The 19,698-nt window shown below is 40.5% G+C and overlaps 2 protein-coding genes across 3 annotated transcripts; one reads left to right on the top strand and one right to left on the bottom strand.

The window, feature by feature from the left end:
• The first annotated feature begins 31 nt into the window (after positions 1–31).
• bcl7a (BAF chromatin remodeling complex subunit BCL7A) lies at positions 32–4,153 on the top strand. The gene is made up of 6 exons (XM_082169497.1): positions 32–299; positions 1,294–1,375; positions 1,743–1,839; positions 2,281–2,454; positions 2,550–2,647; positions 2,768–4,153. Exons 1-6 carry the CDS (start codon positions 208–210, stop codon positions 2,831–2,833), a joined length of 609 nt encoding a protein of 202 aa, XP_082025623.1. The 5' UTR covers positions 32–207; the 3' UTR covers positions 2,834–4,153.
• Positions 4,058–19,698, bottom strand: alkbh2 (alkB homolog 2, alpha-ketoglutarate dependent dioxygenase). 2 transcript variants are annotated; one of them, XM_082169495.1, is made up of 10 exons: positions 19,543–19,698; positions 18,972–19,246; positions 18,573–18,711; positions 18,451–18,489; positions 18,220–18,252; positions 18,033–18,074; positions 17,050–17,950; positions 16,459–16,707; positions 4,952–5,150; positions 4,058–4,823 (listed from the first exon to the last, which is right to left on the bottom strand). In XM_082169495.1, exons 7-10 carry the CDS (start codon positions 17,084–17,086, stop codon positions 4,496–4,498), a joined length of 813 nt encoding a protein of 270 aa, XP_082025621.1. In that variant the 5' UTR covers positions 17,087–17,950; positions 18,033–18,074; positions 18,220–18,252; positions 18,451–18,489; positions 18,573–18,711; positions 18,972–19,246; positions 19,543–19,698; the 3' UTR covers positions 4,058–4,495. The 2 variants fall into 2 exon arrangements, with proteins under 2 accessions (XP_082025621.1, XP_082025622.1); XM_082169496.1 differs by having other exon boundaries at positions 18,972–19,683.

The raw sequence follows: 19,698 nt of genomic DNA, 5'->3' as shown, positions 1-19,698 counted from the left end.
ATTCAGTAATCTGTTGAAATGTCGCTTTCTTTTCTCTGTTCGCTAACAAAGGAGCAAAACGCATACCCGCATTGACCGTGTCTCTCATGCTTCGAGGGCATTTGGCTTCAGCGCAGGCGCACAAACCCCGCCTCTCTCCTGTGCTGTGTGCATTCGCATTGTGTCTAAACAGGCAGCGAGCAAAAAGATATTTTACCAACAGCAGTAATGTCGGGCAGGTCGGTTCGAGCGGAGACGCGGAGCAGGGCGAAAGATGACATCAAGCGGGTTATGGCTGCAATTGAAAAAGTGCGGAAATGGTAAGAGAGCGTCTACCCGTTAACGAACAGTACAGACAGCCTGTGGGGGAGGAGAGACAACGAGAAACAATGAAATGAAAGGAAAGAGAGCGTTTATTCCACTCCAATTTCAGTCAGATGTGCTGTTTCTTCGCGCGGCTGGGGTTTTTGTCGGCTTTTGAAAAATTAGTTAGGAAAAATGTTCATCGCATTTTTCTTCCATTAAATGTTTATGTGGGTTGAACCTAGAAGCCATTTCGTTGCAGTCACATGAAGGCTTTGCTGTTTGAGCCTGTAATGCCGGCTGAATAGTAACTGAACGGGCTGACATGAACTAGAGTGAAACGTCCGTACCAAACAAAAAGTGCCGCTGAATGGGCATTTGACTCTAGTTCATCTCACCTGAGAGCGAGAGACTCGCGCTTCTGAGAGACGGAGCGTGAGAAGAGTTTTATCCGCGCGCGGGGGTTTAAACTCAGCGCGGAGCTTTACACTTACCAAAAACTTCTGAAGGTTGTGCTTAAACTTCAGTTCAACTTCAAATAATTTCCCCAGCAAAATGGTTATGAGATTAACAATACAACAACAGTATCTTTCTAAACTTTATTTAGAAATATAATTATTATAGAATTAAATAAGGAAAATCGTAGTTTTGTAATGACATTAGGTATGATTGAAATTATCCTAATCTGTGAGCTAGTAAAAAGTGATTTTTAAAGTAAATAATATCAATTAAGTTTAATTAGTGTTGTTCTACCCTGTCCACCACGTACACTATTGAGGAGAGAGTTAACCTCGTGTATATTTATTTACAGTAAAAAATAGTTTATTAGATGCATTGATAATATGTTATCTGTTGCATTGCATATTCTGGAAATACTTTTTAAACAAACAAAACTCTGCAGAGATTTCTTATACCTATAAATGTAAATGATTAAAGAGTTCATCCTCTGTTAAACTCATTTGCTTGCCGTCTCATTTGTCTTTGATATCTAACAAAAACATGCATCTCCAGGGAGAAGAAATGGGTGACTGTTGGTGACACATCACTACGAATCTACAAGTGGGTACCAGTGACAGAGCCCAAGTCAGATGATGTAAGTGACATTTAATCACCATAATGCTCTGCTATTGCAATTCTAGTCAATACCAATAAACCCAATTATTGTCATTTTTTGCTGATTTAACTGATAAATCTTTTTCAATCTGTTTTTCATATGAATCATTTATTTTATTTTTAAATTAGAAAAGGTAAATTCATAGTGGGATTGAAGCCACTAGTGCCAAAAATGTGTTTTTGTTGCTGGTGGCCCAGATCATTACGTTTTAGATGTAGCATCACACACAAAGCCAACATTAATTTTACAAATATATGTTTTAAACATGTTTCAATATTCTTTACATGGCTTAATTGCATATGTATGTGTGTGTATATATATATATGTATATATTTATGTCACACAGAAGAACAAAAACAAGAAGAAAGGCAAAGATGACAAGTATGGCTCTGAGGTCACGACCCCTGAGAACAGCTCCTCTCCTGGAATGATGGATATGCATGGTAATGCTGCAGACATGACAGTTATCAGACTCTAATCGCATCTCAAAATAATGCTCATACAGCCTTTTCAGGCTCTGTTACTTGGCAATTATTATAAATTTTAGTGTTGTTGTTTTTTTTACACCAAATTGAGATTATATATGTGATTTGTGAACAGTTGGTCTTCTAAGAATGTATTAAATACTTAAGTATGCCATAAATTACCTGTAATTTCACTCCAATTATCCATACATTTATTTTTTTATAATAATAATACTATTAATGGCTTTGTCTGTTTTCCTTCTTAACCAATAGTTGATGAAACACTCCAATTGAATTGATGTCATTTGCTATTCTTTAACCACCCATTAACATATGTCATATACTGTTTGAAAGCTGTTCAAGAATTTATCAAATCCTTTGTCCCACCTTTTTAATTGTGTTTCTGTTTTTTACCTACAGATGATAACAGTAACCAGAGCTCCATTGCAGACTCCTCCCCATTGAAGCAGGAGAACAGCAACAACACTAGTCCTGCACCAGAACCCATGGCAGCTTCTCAGAGTGACAGCAATGACTTGAAAAGTGACCAATATCCTTCCAAACAGCCTTCTTCTGATCAGGATCATAAGAGTGGTTAGTCACTGCAATGGATCCTCTACAAGCTCACTATCCTCACTCTGTCCTTTGATGTTTATTTTAATTTCACTTTTTTTTTTTTTTTTTTTCAGAACAAAACCACTACTCATCAGAGTCTAGGACAGCCAAAAGGGACAGCAAGTCACAAGGAGATTCTGAGCACTTTTTAGACTCTTCCAACTCGGCCCAGGTACATGCTAACCGTGTCACTTGCATGAAGGTTAAAAAAAGTAAAAGTAATAATTTAAGTAGATATAGCAACCGTTTTCAGTCAAAGATCAATCAACTGATTCAGTGGTTTCTTTTGAAGGAATTGGAAGATGGTGCTCCCTCAAGCAAAAAAGGGAAAATCGATTCTTCCTCTGAAGAAAGTTAACCATCTTCTACCAGCTGTTATGCATTTGCGATCCCAGTCTCTTATCCCGAAACAAATCACAACATAAAGGAGGTTTTTCTTCAGTTCTACACTTATCCCTACTGCCATCTATTCACTTTAAGCCAGAACCCTGTCTTTTGCGGTCAGTTTTAGTGTAAAGGGCATGTCTGGATCATCTTTGTATGAGTTAAGGCAATGAATCAAGCTGTGAGACAGTGTACTGATCCTAAAACAGTTCATGCTGCCCTACAATCACTATGTGCTGTTTCTTTTGCCAAGATTAGTATTGTCAAATGAAATGGCACTGGAACTGCCATAGTTTTTCTAAATTGGCATTGATATCAACTGCCATTTGTGATTTCTAAAAAATTTGTATCATCACCTTTTCTTGTTCACTCAGGAAGGTCAACACACTGTTTTTTTTTTTATCACGGTGAAAGTAAATGATTTCTGCTGCTGTAGTTTAGAGAGATTTCACCATAAGTAGCTAAATATAAAAAAAAATACTGCAAATGGTACTAGTCACAAGTTATTCAAGTTCTCCTGTGAAGACCATAGCTTGTAGCATAGGCACTGCTTGGTTGAGTGCATTTGTATCACTGAGAAGAGGATTAATTTTTTTCGCGTCTTGTTTTTGACTGTACACACTTCTCCAAAAGTGCCCACATTTTGGTTCTTATTTGTTTTTCAAATATCTACAGTAGGTAAGCCGAAAATGTTCATTTTCACTAATGCTCAAGTCAAACCAAGCTTTGAAATGCTGGTTGCCATTTCAACAGCACTACAACCTTCCAACGTACATAAGAGATACAATAATTGCATCATTTTGATACATCAAAATTCACAAATGACTGATTCTTTTAGCAGCAACTGTACTGACTGCATGTGTCGTCGTCCAAGGAAAAAGGTGACATTGATTAGATAGTACCACAGGCAGGTTATGGGTAGACAGCTGTGCGAATACCTCATACTCAGTCCAGCAGTGCTGGAATGTAAACACTAAGTATGACTTTCTCAAACTTACTCTGTTACGTATGCTTGAAAAATAAAATGTATATATTTATACGATTACGTTTTTGCTACCCTTATGTTTTTGCCACAGTATTTCGCCAAACTATTGCCTTCTGTAGTTCAATCTTTGAAACTTTTAGCAAAATGTATTCATTGGGACCATATTGTTTTTTTTTCTTTCCCAGTCTATAATAGAAATGTCTTGTACAGAAGTATGGTTGTGTCTATCCTATTTATTCCACATGTAGTTTATTGGTTTTCTATAAAACAAAAAAACAAAAACAAATAAAAGAAAATATTTCCTTTGAATGCTCATTCATTTTGTTGCCAAATATCAAGCCAGAATATGCTCTGAATAGTAAAGATGTGCTTGAAGCTTGATTTCCTTAGATACATTTTAACTGCACATGATCTGGTGTAAAGACTAATAAATCATAACGTGAAGACTAACAGAGAGTGATACATAATTAAAATAAACTGATAACAGTGTGCAAGAGATGTCTGAATGTGAAAAACAACAAAGATTTACTTGCATATTTGATTAGCCGAACCCTGTGATAATGTGAAAAGTGCTCACTAGCTTTCCGACATGTTGTGGTACAACAACTAACATGGCCCACAGCAATACCTGGTAAGATGCTAAGAGAACAATCAATCCATTTTAATGCTAGTTTTCTGTCTGTTTTTCACTATGCGTCTGAAAGTGAGGTTGATGCGTGGTGTTTTGACCTTTTTTCTGACTGGAAGACTGTGATACCAGTATGTGTTTGTGGGATAGTTCATGAGCAGAAGACTCCCGTGAGCCAGCTCCAGCTTCACAGGCTCAATCTGACGTTTGCTAGAACCACCTCGTGCATCCTTATGTCTGAAAATGAAGTCTCGGACAGCTCCTAGCGATACAGAGGCAATAGGACAGGCAGGATCGAGTTCCCGTTCATCATCCCGATGCTCTCCCATGTGATCGTGACCATCTTTATACCTGATGTAAACCATAAACATACTTTCCTCATTTTCAAAGAACATGACTTCTATGTGAAGCAATGCACCACTTCAGGCTCATAGGTAGGACAGTGGTGTCTACGTGTCAACAGCAGAGAGTTAAATTACCTGTTTATCAAAACAAAGTTGAATGTATGGCCTGTTGCCTTGGTAACAGCATCTCGAATGTGTTCCAAAGTGGGAGTCCACGGTTTAGCCAGGAGATGGACTCCAGAGAAAGAGTACATCAGTCCCTCGTCCCCGTATGTCGCTTGCTTCCTTGGAACACTGTATGACTTTCCATACACTTGTACTTTAGCTTTGTCACCTTTGTCACGTGAGAAAATGGAAACGCAAAACATTTCAAACACTGGACACTAACACAATCAGCATCCAAAAAACAACAGGGTGGAGTACTATTTAACCGTAATATGACACACAGCATTTGGTACAAATATAATAATGAAGTTACATTGTTTATCTAGATAACACATCCTATGTGATTCTTGTATCTTGCATTGTTACATTGTTAAAAACACCACAAGCAACACTGTTTTTAACATTGATAATAATAAGAAATATTTCTTGGGCATCAAATCATCACATTAGATTTAGAATGATTTCTGAAAAATCCTATGACTGATGACTGGAGTAATTATGATAAATTCAGCTTTGCCATCACAGCAAATTACATTTTAAAATAGAAAAATATATATATTTTTTTTTTTATCAAATAAATGCAGTCTTGGTAAGCATAAGAGACTTTCTATGAAAACACTTTCAATGAAGCCTATAATGAATTATAGTATAAGTATTACTATTCTATAAATATATTTATAAAGACTCATTAAGACATACTGCATTATAAGAACATTTACATTTATATTATTTTTATAATTATATGCCATGCATTTGCTTTTTCAATGTGCATGCTCAATCCATTATACACTGATTTATAAGTATTAATTAGTCAGTCGTATGATTCCATGAATGTATTTATAAAGATGCAGCCTGCATGGCTATAATGTTATTATATTATAGTTAAATTTTTTTTTGTAATTCAGATTTATTTCTGTCAATTAAGTGAATATATTGTAATTAATAGCCATGTTGTGTATAAATACTTATTGTGAGTGATAATACAGTTACTAAGCTTTATAAATGCATCATTGATGCCTTTAAGTAAAGTGAAAACATAGGATGCAAACATGGATCTTTTTTTTTATCTTACATACTAGCAAAACACTGCAACAATATTTTTTTAAGTATAATTTCAAACTGCTATAAGCAATACCATAAATATATAATATATAAAAAAAATATTTTTTTTTACTTAAAGCTGCAGTCTGTAGTTTTTCCTCTTTGTCGCCATCTGCCATATGCAACTGCAGTTATTCGCAGAATTATCAACTTTACGTGGGTTGTTAGCCTGGTTAAAACCAGACCATTCTCAGTAGTAACCGAGTTATGGTCTGACAAAGCTTCATTAATAACTCATTTCCAAAGGGGCGTCACCAACGGACCAGTGGCGGAGCCAGGATTTTTTCATAGGGGTGGCCAGGCAAGGGCCAGCAACCAGTCTGGGGTGGCACAGAAATCATTTCATCATAAAAAATTATTTGATAATGTATTGGACTGTTTTAGTGCCTACACAACTGAATAAAGTTAATTTGTACTTAATTGTAATTGAGATAGTAGTGTGAGTGAATTTTATATTTTTTTATTATTACCCACCACCACCTCATATTAAAATGTATTAAATAGTAATAAAAGGGCACACACTATAGCTAAAGTTCAACTTGCTCAGTTAGCTTGGTTCTGGTTCTCAAAATCTCCAATAGCTTGTTCTACATTGTTGCATCTTCATGGATGAGATAACATGCAGATAACTACTGTAGTCCAAAGATTATTCAACCTTCAATGCGTTTTATATAATCAGTGAACTCTTCAACCAATTCTGAGTTTATCAAAAAAAAGTTTAACTTTCTATATTAGGTCGCACGCCTCTGGAGCAACTAGGGGTTAAGTGTCTTGCTCAGGGACACATTGGTGTCTCACAGTGGATTCGAACCCGGGTCTCTCACACCAAAGGCATGTGTCTTATCCATTGCGCCACTACCACCACCAGTTGTGGTGTCAAAATAAATAATTGCAACAGTTCTGTCATACATAAATTAAAAAGGAAAACAAAAGTTCTCTTTTGAATCCCCATGTGCAAGAATGTGAACAAGGCGGAAGTCAACAGCACATAATGTAAAATGTTATGTTTTTCATAATGTAATGTTGCCAGAATGTAAAATTAGTTATTTTATGAATTTAAAAATTATCCATTTTTGTTTGTCCTTTACAAATTAACGCAAAATGAATGCCTACCGTCTAGTACAAATGCACAGTGCTCACATTTATTTGGACATTTAAACATTACATATCAGTTTGTGCCTTATATTGTGATCTCACATAGCAGAATATTTTAATCCAGACACATGTGATGCATATAACAAATACATGCATGCAGTTTTGACAGCTTTAATCGCCTTTTTGATTCTTACATGAGTTAATTGACGACAACTACGGCTACAGCACGCCGCATTTGCGCGTGATGTGCGTATCGCAAGCACAGGTATGCAGTGCCGGCCCGAGCCTTTTGGGGGCCCTAGGCAGAATTTGATTTGGGGGCCCCCTCCCACCACGCAGAGTCACCTGTGCTTGCCGATTATTTACACAATGTCACGTAATGTCACATAATGTTACATTATAAATTAATACAATGAGGTTATGAATTAATACAAAATAAATACTTAATAAAAATAGATACTTGAATTTTTTTTTAACTTTTTCTTTACTCTTTTACTAACTCTTTGAAACTTCTTAAAACAAACTGTCACAAAAAATATTAAATAAATTATTTGCTAAATATCCTCCAACGTTTTGCAACACTTTGCAGTTTGAATGATGTCTTGTATGAAATGACGGAGTATGTTTTTATGTTTCCACTGTTCGATCGCGCCCGCGCCTCACACACACACAACATATTCCAGCATTGCAATCTTGACATCGCAGCTTGTTCGTTATAGCCGTAATAAAATATAATAATAAAATAGTCAACCTAACATAATTACACCGCTCTGTTTAAATAGTCAGTAGTACAATTCATACCATTCAGCGTAAGCACCGCACTACTGTGATGTTTCCAAGCACATTTTTGTGCGTGTGAAGAGGATGATTTTTTCCGTCGATATTGGAACGTGAGTGAAGTACAAAGCCTATGATAAAGAATAGTTTACCATCCAAATCCATCGCGAATGTTGAAACATTTTGATTCTAATGAGAGAGATACGTGAGCCTAACGCCGCTTACTTTCACTTTCGCTTAAATTGTTTTCGTTTTGGCTTGTTTATAGTTATTTTTTTATTCTTGTTCTGTTCTGAATATCATTACATTTAAAGGATAAATCATTGATCAAATCTCATTTTTTGTGACATGGCTTAACATTACATTACCGTGACTGCGCACAAATTGTCTATGCACGCGAGGTTATGCGCATGACTCAAACACTGGCAGACACAGCAGCAGTTATAGGCAGGTATATTGATCATGAAATCAGAATTTTCTTGTCTTGAATTATTAATCCTTTCATTCATTTATGTCACTTGTTTAAGTTAATTAATATGTAAAAAAAACAAAAAAAAAACAACTTGATTGGGGGCCCCCTGGTGGCGAGGGGGCCCCAAGCAGCCGCTTAGTTCGCTTATGCCTCGGGCCGGCCCTGCAGGTATGACAGGAAAGTTAGTTAGTTTTACTGACATTTGGCCTGAAAACATCTCATCTTACCAAAGATAGCCAACTGAATAAGGACAACGCCCTTTTCTCAGCATCTGACATAAGTGTCACAAGCTTTCACACACATCTTCTAAAATAAAAGTAGCATCAGAAAAAAAAGAGAATTACGTTTGTTGTTGACTGCACACTATTCGACTTAGGCCTACTCAAAACGGTCTTGCAACCCACCAGTTGAGAAAGGGTTAGGGTTGATTCTATATTTACTATGTGCATATCACTGTGTGATGTTCTGCTGAAGCTCATTCGGCACTTGCACATTTCCGCACTCGTTTGACTTTTCGCCTGGCGCTGAGGTGAAGTTGGAGTGTGCGTCTGAAAAGTCTCATGTTTTTTGTGGTCTTAAAAAAGACGGTTCAGCGTTTTAAAAAACGAAATTTTTGTCAATAAAAAAAGAGACAAAAAAAGCAGTTGTGAGAGGGGTGGCCAAGCTTAGACCACCCCTGGCCACCCCCTAGCTCCGCCAGTGCAACGGATGTCGCTCAAATGCCTCTGGGCGCAATTGAATAGACCCAGAGCCATAGAGAGAAAGAGTTGCGACACTCCCATAGACCTCCGTTGTAAAAAAATGGCGGCGCTTTTAACCGCCTACTTCCGGGATTTGAAGATCGGATTAGTTCCAAACACTGTCATTTGGGCTTTGGACACCATTCACTTACATTGCTGCGCGTCGAGTTGTTCCAGAGGTAAATTGCTGAAATATCGACCTCTTTTGAATTGTCAACTGTCTATATTGTATCAGAGGCCCTTTGCGATGCTTATACTGGTCTTCATTTGTACATGCACAGCGTAATTATTTATATTTTCTGTTGGTTGTTTCAACCAATTTTCAAGCACTGCCTGCTAGCTAGCGCGACTTCGTCAGCTGTGACAGTAAGAGTTCGGTAATGAATCGCTACCACCTTTATAGCAACTTTTATTTAATAAAATTTTTTGGGATATACTAACTTTTCATTATGTTTTGTTGTCTTGAGGGAAGCGGCTTGTGAGAACAATGCTGGACCTCTAGGATTGTTATGGCCATCACCAGTCCTGTCTGTTTCATGGATAACCTGCCCCTGGTTTTTGTTTTTCTTGTTCACACACAAGCACACATTTTTGTTGTCGGTCATTGTTTGATAAAAAATATTTTATTTGAAAACCTTAATTTGTATCAGCCATGCTTAATTTATGTCTCAATAGCTGTAACAGAAGTTACAAGTGTTTTGTTAGTTAATTGCTTAAGTTACTTGGATTGAGTTACAGCTACCCTTACTCTTAGCCTACTCTGTACACTAACCCAGACCCATAGAGAAAAATCTTCACTCTGCACTTACCTATTGTAACGATCACCAGCTGGAGTGCCTCTGAGAGTCACCAGAGGGCACTCCACACCAGACTGATCACTTCACAAAACAACAATTCCCATAATGCTTCATACCTGGGACTGATTGCGCACTCACCTGCAATCTCATTCAGACACTCCATATAAACCACACTCAAACAGAAGATCACTGCGGGCAGATAAACTGGCCAAAGAGGCACTACTAAAAGTAATCATAATTACAATTCCACTAGGAAAAGATGAAGGTAAAGCTGTGGTTAAAAGGAAAGGTCTTGAAATATGGCAGAAACGATGGGAGGAAGACAGGAAAGGTAGGAGATACTATAAAATACAAAAAAGTGTCAGTATAAAGAATTACATGGAAAAGAACAGGCGTGAGGAAATTGTAATGACAAGACTGAGAGTGGATCACACAGGGCTGAATGCCACTTTATTTTTAATGGGGAAAAGGAATAGTGAGAACTGTGAAAACTGTGGGGTTAAAGAAAATGTTGAACATGTAATATTGTACTGTACATTGAATGAAGTGGAAAGACAGGTGCTTAAAGATAAGGTTCAGGAGGCAGGGAGGGAGTGGAATCTGGTAGGGATACTGGGATCAGAAGGAGAAGGAGAAGGAATAAGAATCACTAGGAAGGCTCTATATACCTTTTTAAAAGACTCAGGGTTATGGAGTAGAATTTAAAATGACATGATAATACACACTCCAGTACAGTAGGTGGCGGCATGCACCTAAACGTTGTTTGCAGTCCGCCATTAAATAAGAGAAGAAGAAGAAGAAGAAGATCACTGCGAAGTATTGCATTGCCATGGCCTGTAATTTCTGAGCGTTTACCCTATCCTACTGTTCTAGTTGCCAACCTCGGATTGTTATCTCACTTCTGCCTGCTTGCTGCCTCAATCCAAGTAACTGTCTTGACTTGGATTGCCCTTGGATTATTGTTTCTTGCTGCCTGCCCCGATCTTCTGCCTGTTACCTGACTACTCTCTGTGTTGATCTCTGATTTCCCTGTTTTGCTGTTCCCTGACCCCTGCCTGTTTGACGTTCCTTCAATAAAGCTGCAAATGGATCCTACTCAATCTCCTGTATCATAACAGAATACTTCGCCGCTTCAGATCCAGCAGCCGAGAAAGAACCGAGACCCACCATGGATCCACTAATCAGTCTCTTCCGCCTCAGCCAAGGATCTGTAGAGGAGTATGTTGAAGAATTTTGTGAGCTCTGCCATGAGGTAGACTTGGATGATGCAGTCTTAAAGGATAGTTTCCGATATGGGCTTGAGGACATGTTAAATTATCTCATGCCTGACAATACCCATCAATGGACTTTGTCAATATATTGAATTCGCCCTGAGGATAAGCGGCTCATCCTTTTCTGTGGGCCCTGTGGATGAGGGTTCCAATGAACTTATAACACCTGTTGAACCAGAGTTCTGCTACACCTCAACTGATTCCCTGGACTCTCGTTACGTCTTAGCAGAATTCCCCGAGCCCTCTACTGCTGAGGGGGCATTTCCAGAGACCGTGGCTGTCACGTCTGCCGATCCAGAGACTGTTGCTGTCACGTCTGCCGATCCAGAGACCGTTCCTGTCACGTCTCCCGATCCAGAGCCTGAGCATCACGTCACGTCACGTCTCCCGATCCAGAGCCTGAGCATCACGTCACGTCACGTCTCCCGATCCAGAGCCTGAGCTTCACGTCACGTTCCCCGATCCAGCGCTCCACGCCAGTCCAGCAGAGCCAGTCGCCTGCCCGCCAGAGCCAGTCGCCTGCCCGCCAGAGCCAGAGCCAGTCGCCTGCCCGCCAGAGCCAGTCGCCTGCCCGCCAGAGCCAGAGCCAGTCGCCTGCCCGCCTGAGCCAGAGCCAGTCGCCTGCCCGCCAGAGCCAGAGCCAGTCGCCTGCCCGCCAGAGCCAGAGCCAGTCGCCTGCCCGCCAGAGCCAGAGCCAGTCGCCTGCCCGCCAGAGCCAGAGCCAGTCGCCTGCCCGCCAGAGCCAGAGCCAGTCGCCTGCCCGCCAGAGCCAGTCGCCTGCCCGCCAGAGCCAGTCGCCTGCCCGCCAGAGCCAGAGCCAAAGCCAGTCGCCTGCCCGCCAGAGCCAGAGCCAGTCGCCTGCCCGCCAGAGCCAGAGCCAGTCGCCTGCCCGCCTGAGCCAGAGCCAGTCGCCTGCCCGCCAGAGCCAGAGCCAGTCGCCTGCCCGCCAGAGCCAGAGCCAGTCGCCTGCCCGCCAGAGCCAGAGCCAGTCGCCTGCCCGCCAGAGCCAGTCGCCTGCCCGCCAGAGCCAGTCGCCTGCCCGCCAGAGCCAGTCGCCTGCCCGCCAGAGCCAGAGCCAAAGCCAGTCGCCTGCCCGCCAGAGCCAGAGCCAGTCGCCTGCCCGCCTGAGCCAGAGCCAGTCGCCTGCCCGCCTGAGCCAGAGCCAGTCGCCTGCCCGCCTGAGCCAGTTGCCTGCCCGCCAGAGCCAATCGTCTGCACAGTCGAATCAACGCCTTCAGCGCCGCTGGTTCCGTCCAGCACAGAGCCAGAGCCCTCTTCGCTGCTGGTCCTGCCCAGCTCAAGGCCCTCTTCGCCGCTGGTCCTGCCCAGCTCAAGGCCCTCGTCGCCGCTGGTCCTGCCCAGCTCAAGGCCCTCGTCGCCGCTGGTCCTGCCCAGCTCAAGGCCCTCTTCGTCGCTGGTCCTGCCCAGCTCAAGGCCCTCTTCGCCGCTGGTCCCGTCCGGCCCAGAGCCCTCATCGCCGATACAGTTCCCGGCACAGCCATGGCCGCCCGATGGCCGGTCGTCTCCGCACTGGCCGCCCGATGGCCGGTCGTCTCCGCACTGGCCACCCGATGGACGGTCGTCTCCGCACTGGCCACCCGATGGACGGTCGTCTCCGCACTGGTCGCCTGAGGGGTCGCCCGCTCCGCCCTGGCCATCCGTTCTGCCGCAGTCTGCAGGTCCTTTTCTGCTCCACGGACCTGGCCCTCCATCCCGCCCCCGGATCCGCCTCCGCTCCACCTCCCTCCTGGACTGTTTTTGGAGCGTCTGGAAGCCGCTCTTTGGGGAGGGGCTATGTAACGATCACCAGCTGGAGTGCCTCTGAGAGTCACCAGAGGGCACTCCACACCAGACTGATCACTTCACAAAACTACAATTCCCATAATGCTTCATACCTGGGACTGATTGCGCACTCACCTGCATCTCATTCAGACACTCCATATAAACCATACTCAAACAGAAGATCACTGCGAAGTATTGCATTGCCACGGCCTGTAATTTCTGAGCGTTTACCCTATCCTACTGTTCTAGTTGCCGACCTCAGATTATCTCACTTCTGCCTGCTTGCTGCCTGTCTTGACTTGGATTGCCCTTGGATTATTGTTTCTTGCTGCCTGCCCCGATCTTCTGCCTGTTACCTGACTACTCTCTGTGTTGATCTCTGATTCCCCTTTTTTGCTGTTCCCTGACCCCTGCCTGTTTGACGTTCCTTCGATAAAGCTGCAAATGGATCCTACTCAATCTCCTGTATCATAACCTATAGACCCAAACATAAAAGTGTAAATTTGTTTTTAATCTGTTATAGTTTTGATAATATGTGTATGGCTTAATCTTAAAATTATATTCTTAGTCTTAACATGATCATGTTTCACGTTGTGGTCCTGGGGGTGGCCACTTTCATCAGAAGAAGTGAGCTAGCTTCTAAGCGAATTCTGAACGGACCGCCACGGCAGACCTCTTTGCGTGATCACGAAGGTAGGCTAATGGCTGAATCGGAATTTATAAGCAAAATCACGGGAATCAATAGCCTAATACAGCCCAGTTGTGCTAAAATAAATATCATGAGACATCCATCATCAGATGAATGATATGGAAAAGTTAAGTTAGAGCTGCTAAAGCAAGTGCTACTACCCATGCGAACATGAACACTAAGCTTTTCCCTCCAAAAATATATCCTAAAACTTATCTCCAAATGCAAAACTGACATTAACAAAATGCTATAACAGCTGAAAAAGTACTTGGGTTTGTGTTTTATTTTAAATTTACCGTTCAATAATGCAATCGCTGCTGTCTGTCCCATAGAAGAACATGACAGCCAGCGTATGTTTTGGAACTATTGGGGCTTACATGAATCACGTGACAGCCATAGCGGCGACATCAAAGAGTGTCGCAACTCTTTCTCTCTATGGCTCTGGATAGACCTAAAACCAGAGAAAGTCTAATGAGGGGAGAAGTGCCACTCAATAAACTTCCGGTTACAGTTCCACTCTTGTTCCATATGAGGGCGCTCACAGGACGAGTGCAGAATGAATGGAGGTCTTTGGCGCTATACCCCTCAAAATCCACTTTTCTCGGGATATAATTTTTTGTCTAGTAATTTGAATGTTGTTTTCGAAAGGGGAAGCAAAGAAATTACACATTGCTTGGTGTTAGATTTTTTAGAGTCACTTATTTGCTTTAAAAAGTCTTTCAAAATGTCAATGACGTCATACACATCGTACGACCAGAGATACTGCTTTACGGCATGCCTTCAGTCACTTTGGTGCTTTCGCGCTCTGCACTTTCTTTTCTCTCGAGGCATCGACAACACAGCTGACACACGTAAATACACGTGCTAGATGAGTTTTTGTTTTGTTTGTTTCTGGTCCCGCTTCGGATGCCACGATGCCATCAAGCGGTATCTCTGGTCGTAATCAGTCCTTCACTGACCAATCAGCGTTCATTAGCAGAATGCAAGCGTGTTATGGGCAACAACAACTCAACCTGTTAAGAAATCGAAAGGACATAAGTACTCATTCATTCAACTTTCGACCTATAACCCATGTTGAACTTGCAAAACCTACAATCAAATCTGAGATTTCTCAACGGCAATCGGGTGAAAGAGACAAATTAAGCCGTCTAGCCCCATTGACTCCCATTCATTTTGCACTCATGGCGAGCGCCCCCAGTGGAACTCTGATTGGAACTACAACCAATAGGACTTAATAGGGCGTTGGAGTGAACAGGCTTTCCGTAGACGGGCTTTGCTAAAACCAATCAGAGCAATCGTTATCGTGTAAAGCCATTTGCTGCGTCCCAATTCGCCTATGTTACACTACGCCAAAAAATTATGTACTCTTTTTGTGAAGAAAAGGTATTAACTTTTGAATGTGTAGCAAAAAAGTAGGCAAGCTTTGGGACATACTACTTCGTCATCTTTATCGGACGGATCTGTCGCGTGCATCCTGTCACGTAAACTGCCCTGTCAATCATCTTGTCACAGTTAAAATCCTCTATTAAATCTAATTTAATTTCCTACCGTTTCGGAGAGAAATGTAGTAGCACATTCATCTGCCAGTGGGTCTTTCATGGAGACTGTCCTCATGTGTTTGCAATTTGAATATAATGCATTTAAAAGTTGATGCGCTTCACCAACGGACGTTGCTCAAATGCCTCTGTGCGCCTAAAACCAATCAGAGCGATCGTCATCGTGTAAAGCCCGCCTCAACGTTTCTGATTGGTGCCGCGATTTCGACGGATTAGAAATCGGCTTGAATGAGCTCTTTGCCAGACTACTTGCAGAGCAAATCTAAATTTGCCGGAAGTTGTCTGGGTTTTCCCAGGCTAGTGGGTTGCCTCGGCACGGCACAGTGCGGATGAATCCAATGTTTTGAGGAGAATGTGCGGCTGTCAGTCACCGCGCCGGTGTGGATATACTGTCATTCGGAATCACAGATTCTACTTTTTGGAAGTATGACCAACATAAGCATTTTCACCGGAAAATTTCATCTGAACAAGTAAGTTAAATAACATCCATTTTTGTTCTGACCAACTAAGGGGAAAAAAGCATTGCAGAATTTGCAGTAAATCGCGCTGATTAAATCTAACGATCGCTTCTCATAATCACATTAAATCGTGCAAATTATACTTTGTCCTCAAATTGTTCATGTTAACAACAACAGCATCGCGTGACTACATTTAATGCCCTTCCGATATTTATCCTTGTTTTCGCATGGGCCGGTTGCAGTCTCTTTTTTTATAGCCACTCCGAAGTCTTTTGCATTTTTATAACGGGTCAAATCTCCAGTTGTCACTGGTGATTGTCGTTTGAACCTTTCTGGATCTGCCATCAAACTGATAAGTTTAGTTATATCAAGTGCTGTGAGAAAAGGCTATAAATCTCCACCTCCAACATCCTCACACCTCCAACATCCTCACACCTCCAACATCCTCACACCTACAACATAGCCGAGACACCTTCTTTATGCGTACAGATGTGACATAATGACGCAAAGACATGCTCGAATTTCCAGCGGAAATCCACCAGTACCACTGGAATTAAAACATGATTACAAGCTTACCGTTATTACAAGCTAAGGCAAGCAGATAGTTTTGAACACTGGCTGGTTATGTACTTGCTCAAAAATCTATTTTGGATTATTTTTAACCCAAAAAAAGTTACGGACTGCAGCTTTAACTTTTGAACGATATGTTAGTGTACATGATACAAAAGCACATTCAATACCTGTGAAATACACCACCTCCTCTTCTAGCTGGTTTAAAAGGTGATCAGCCTCCTCTTTGTCAAATAGAAAACTGTAATCACAGTCCAATCCCTCTGCCTCAAACTTCTGCCAGGGAATTGGCTGAGAAAACTCCTCTTCCACCTCACACTCATCTTTGCATTTCTTGATCGGTTCCTCTGATTTCGATTCATCTGCCTCAACAACTGATCTTTTTCTGTGCCGAGTTACAAACTTATCCATTCGAACACCTGGAGAACAAAATAGTTAGAAAATAGAAAATATTTTTCAGACTCTCTGGTTTTGTTTTCTAAGTCACTTTTAATTGTCAACAATTATTATTAATTAGTTATTTTGATATATGTACGGTGTCCACATCAATGAAAACTTCTATCTATTCTATATGTCATGCACATTTTGACAGTAAATTGTGGTTGACACTGTAAAGCATGAAGAGAGCTCTCTGGTTTCGTATTTTCATAATTGTTTTGGTGGTTAACACGTGAGAAGTTGCAACACAGTCCTTGTCTTTCGTTATGCATCGTGCAATATCTAACTGTAACTTTGGGGAAGGATTCCGTTGGGTGTCTTACCTGGATTGCGTTTATGTTTTAACCATCCACATTGCATAGCTTAATATCTCAAATGATGTCCCAAATTTGTTTTAACTTCCAGCAATCGCGGGCTGCACACCTCCGGAAGTGTACGTCTACGTCACTACCGATAACACGTCATATACAGTGCTTTTCTATTCCAATGGTTACTGTGTACAAACGCATCTGGTCTAGCCATGACCTATTGTTCTGAATACAGTCACTAGGAAAACCATGAAAAGAAACGTGTTATGTATTTAAACAAGGAAAAATTTACATGAACCTCATAGGCTATTACTCGAAAAAATAATAATAAATAGAATTTGGCCAAAACGTGTGTTTATTAAATAAGACACAATTTTCATTCATTGACAGACGATGTAGCTATGACCTGCATCTATAAGTAACACAGGAATTATTAGTTAGTTATTAAACGTAAAACATTCAAACAAATGATCATGACTATTCAGCACTGTGGACAAGGTTTGCAAAGAGGTCAATTTCAAAAGTGCAATATTTTATTGACTGTTACAAGTACAAATACAAGATTTGGTCAAATATACTGGAGTAGCCTATACAATTGACTTTGTCCCACAATGGTTTAGTCACCCAAATGGTAACAGACCATTGCATTATTATTTTCCATTATCAGTTGTCTTACCCAAATAAGCCTGAAATGTTGCATTGTCTTTATTTATATCATCAATCCACTTAAGTTGGTAGTGTGCACAAAAGAAAACCCAGAATGAAGAATATCGCAGTCATGTCCCCTCAGACTACTCCACATTTTCATAATCATTGTCAGTGCAGTTTGCATATGTCTCCTCTGCTTCTGCTGCACTGTTCACATAAATTGCAGCCTTATTTTCAGGCCTGTTGATATAAGCTGATGAAAACCTTCCTGCAAAGGGGAAAAAAACTGTGTAATCTATTGCGTATATTTCCATAATAAAAGTAATTCAGTTTATTTATTTATTACTCACTTTTCCCTTTGGAGGTATTTTTTCTGAACTCTTGATCATTCTCTGCGGCAGAATTATAATATAATATTTATATATTGATAAGTATATAAATATAATGTCTCTGATAAAAAAATCTGGTCATGCCTGTACTAACAGTATTATTATATACGAAAATTTGTGAGAAACAAGAAATACTCATCAAACTCACCATAGATGATTTGATCTTTGCTGGCATCTTGAACTATCATCACAATGAGAGAAAGACAATGTTTGAAACAGGATGTCACCATCTTTTAAAACTTGAAACTTAATTTGATTCATGAGACCATTTGTTACTGAAAATGGTCCCATATAGCATATGTGTGTGGAATACTGTATATAATAACAATACTGTAATAGTAAGTGTAAAAAATACTGTAAAAACAAGTTATTTGCTTACCCTGCTGGCGGTTTGCATAATATGGTTGATCTGATGTTTCTGAAAGAAAGAGATTGTTACATTACTGAACATGCAAACATTTTATATTTAAAATTTATTTAGAATTTATGTGATATACTTACTATTTTGTTTATGCACAATGCAACACACTGTGACCACAATAAGAAAAATAATAATTGTTGCTCCTCCTGCAATGAAGGGCCAAAAGGACATCACTGTGTCCTTTGAGATTTTTGATTCACCTTTTTCAAATTCTTCTGCCTTTCAGACAGAACATTTGTAACATGTAAAACAAAAAGCAGACAATATATCAGTATATAGTATTTAAAAAGTATGATTTTAAGAATTAGTGTCAGGACACAATCAAATATACTCATACACAATATGGTATGTTTTTGACTGCATTATTTTAGTGAATTAATCATACTTGTAAAACTGTCAGAGTATTGATATAAGTGAATGAATCACATGAATCTTGGATGCAAAGTTGTGATAAGGTAGCCAGTAAATTTTTTACTCACATGTGTGAATTCCAGCGTCCTCATGATGATTATTAGTGCTATAGTTAAAGTCTTAAGACAGTTCACAGTCGAACAGACCCACATTATAGAAGAGGATGGAGTACTTTCCAGTTTCGTAAAATTTGGAAGTCTTCTTCTATTGTCCTAACCCTTTACATCATCTTTCAGAATGTTTTCTAAAATTAGATACTGTTGCATCGGTGCAACATCTCTGCCGTGCAGCCTAGCCTGGAGATGGCTGTTTCAAAGAAACGAGAGAGCATTTCTGCTCAAACCTGAGAAACCACAGCAACAACAAACACATGAATCTAATCACCAGTTTCCGTCTGCACATCACAGGTGCTCTTTGCACAATGATGATGTTTGCTGAGCTTTCATGTTTTACAATGTTCGCAAACTTTAAATACTTAGGCTATATGCTGCTGAGAATATAATGTCTTTATATAATTATTATGTTTATATTAATGACTGTCAATGGATCACTCTTATATTCTTACTTGAATGATTCTACAATAACATCTCCTGAAAGGACTGATTAAAAACCATAAACATAACCAAAAATAAACCTTACCATTTAGAGGTGAAAAACGCAGAGTAAAAAGCCCTAAAGTCCAACACAGAAAGAAAGGATGTTTTTTCTCTCTCAGGTAAACATCAGGAGCGTGTGCTCTAAACCTGGAAACAATGCACTCTGATGTTTGCTTCGAAGAGGTGAAGGGGCTATTTG

The sequence above is a fragment of the Leuciscus leuciscus genome (genome assembly GCF_965113295.1).
Source record: "Leuciscus leuciscus genome assembly, chromosome: 5".
Lineage (NCBI taxonomy): Eukaryota > Metazoa > Chordata > Actinopteri > Cypriniformes > Leuciscidae > Leuciscus > Leuciscus leuciscus.
The sequence above is the reverse complement of the archived record's forward strand: the minus strand, read 5'-3'. Positions and strand labels throughout refer to the sequence as shown.

What these genes read in the sequence shown, in the direction of transcription:
- bcl7a (XM_082169497.1), top strand. Translation starts at nt 208, where the DNA reads ATGTCGGGCAGGTCGGTTCGAGCGGAGACGCGGAGCAGGGCGAAAGAT. An exon ending in CAGAGCCCAAGTCAGATGAT is followed by an intron (nt 1,376 to 1,742) that starts GTAAGTGACATT and finishes TATGTCACACAG; the next exon opens with AAGAACAAAAACAAGAAGAA. An exon ending in TGGAATGATGGATATGCATG is followed by an intron (nt 1,840 to 2,280) that starts GTAATGCTGCAG and finishes TTTTACCTACAG; the next exon opens with ATGATAACAGTAACCAGAGC.
- alkbh2 (XM_082169495.1), bottom strand. Translation starts at nt 17,086, where the DNA reads ATGCAATGTGGATGGTTAAAACATAAACGCAATCCAG. An exon ending in AAAACATAAACGCAATCCAG is followed by an intron (nt 16,708 to 17,049) that starts GTAAGACACCCA and finishes TTTGTTCTCCAG; the next exon opens with GTGTTCGAATGGATAAGTTT. An exon ending in AACTTTGTTTTGATAAACAG is followed by an intron (nt 4,824 to 4,951) that starts GTAATTTAACTC and finishes GGTTTACATCAG; the next exon opens with GTATAAAGATGGTCACGATC.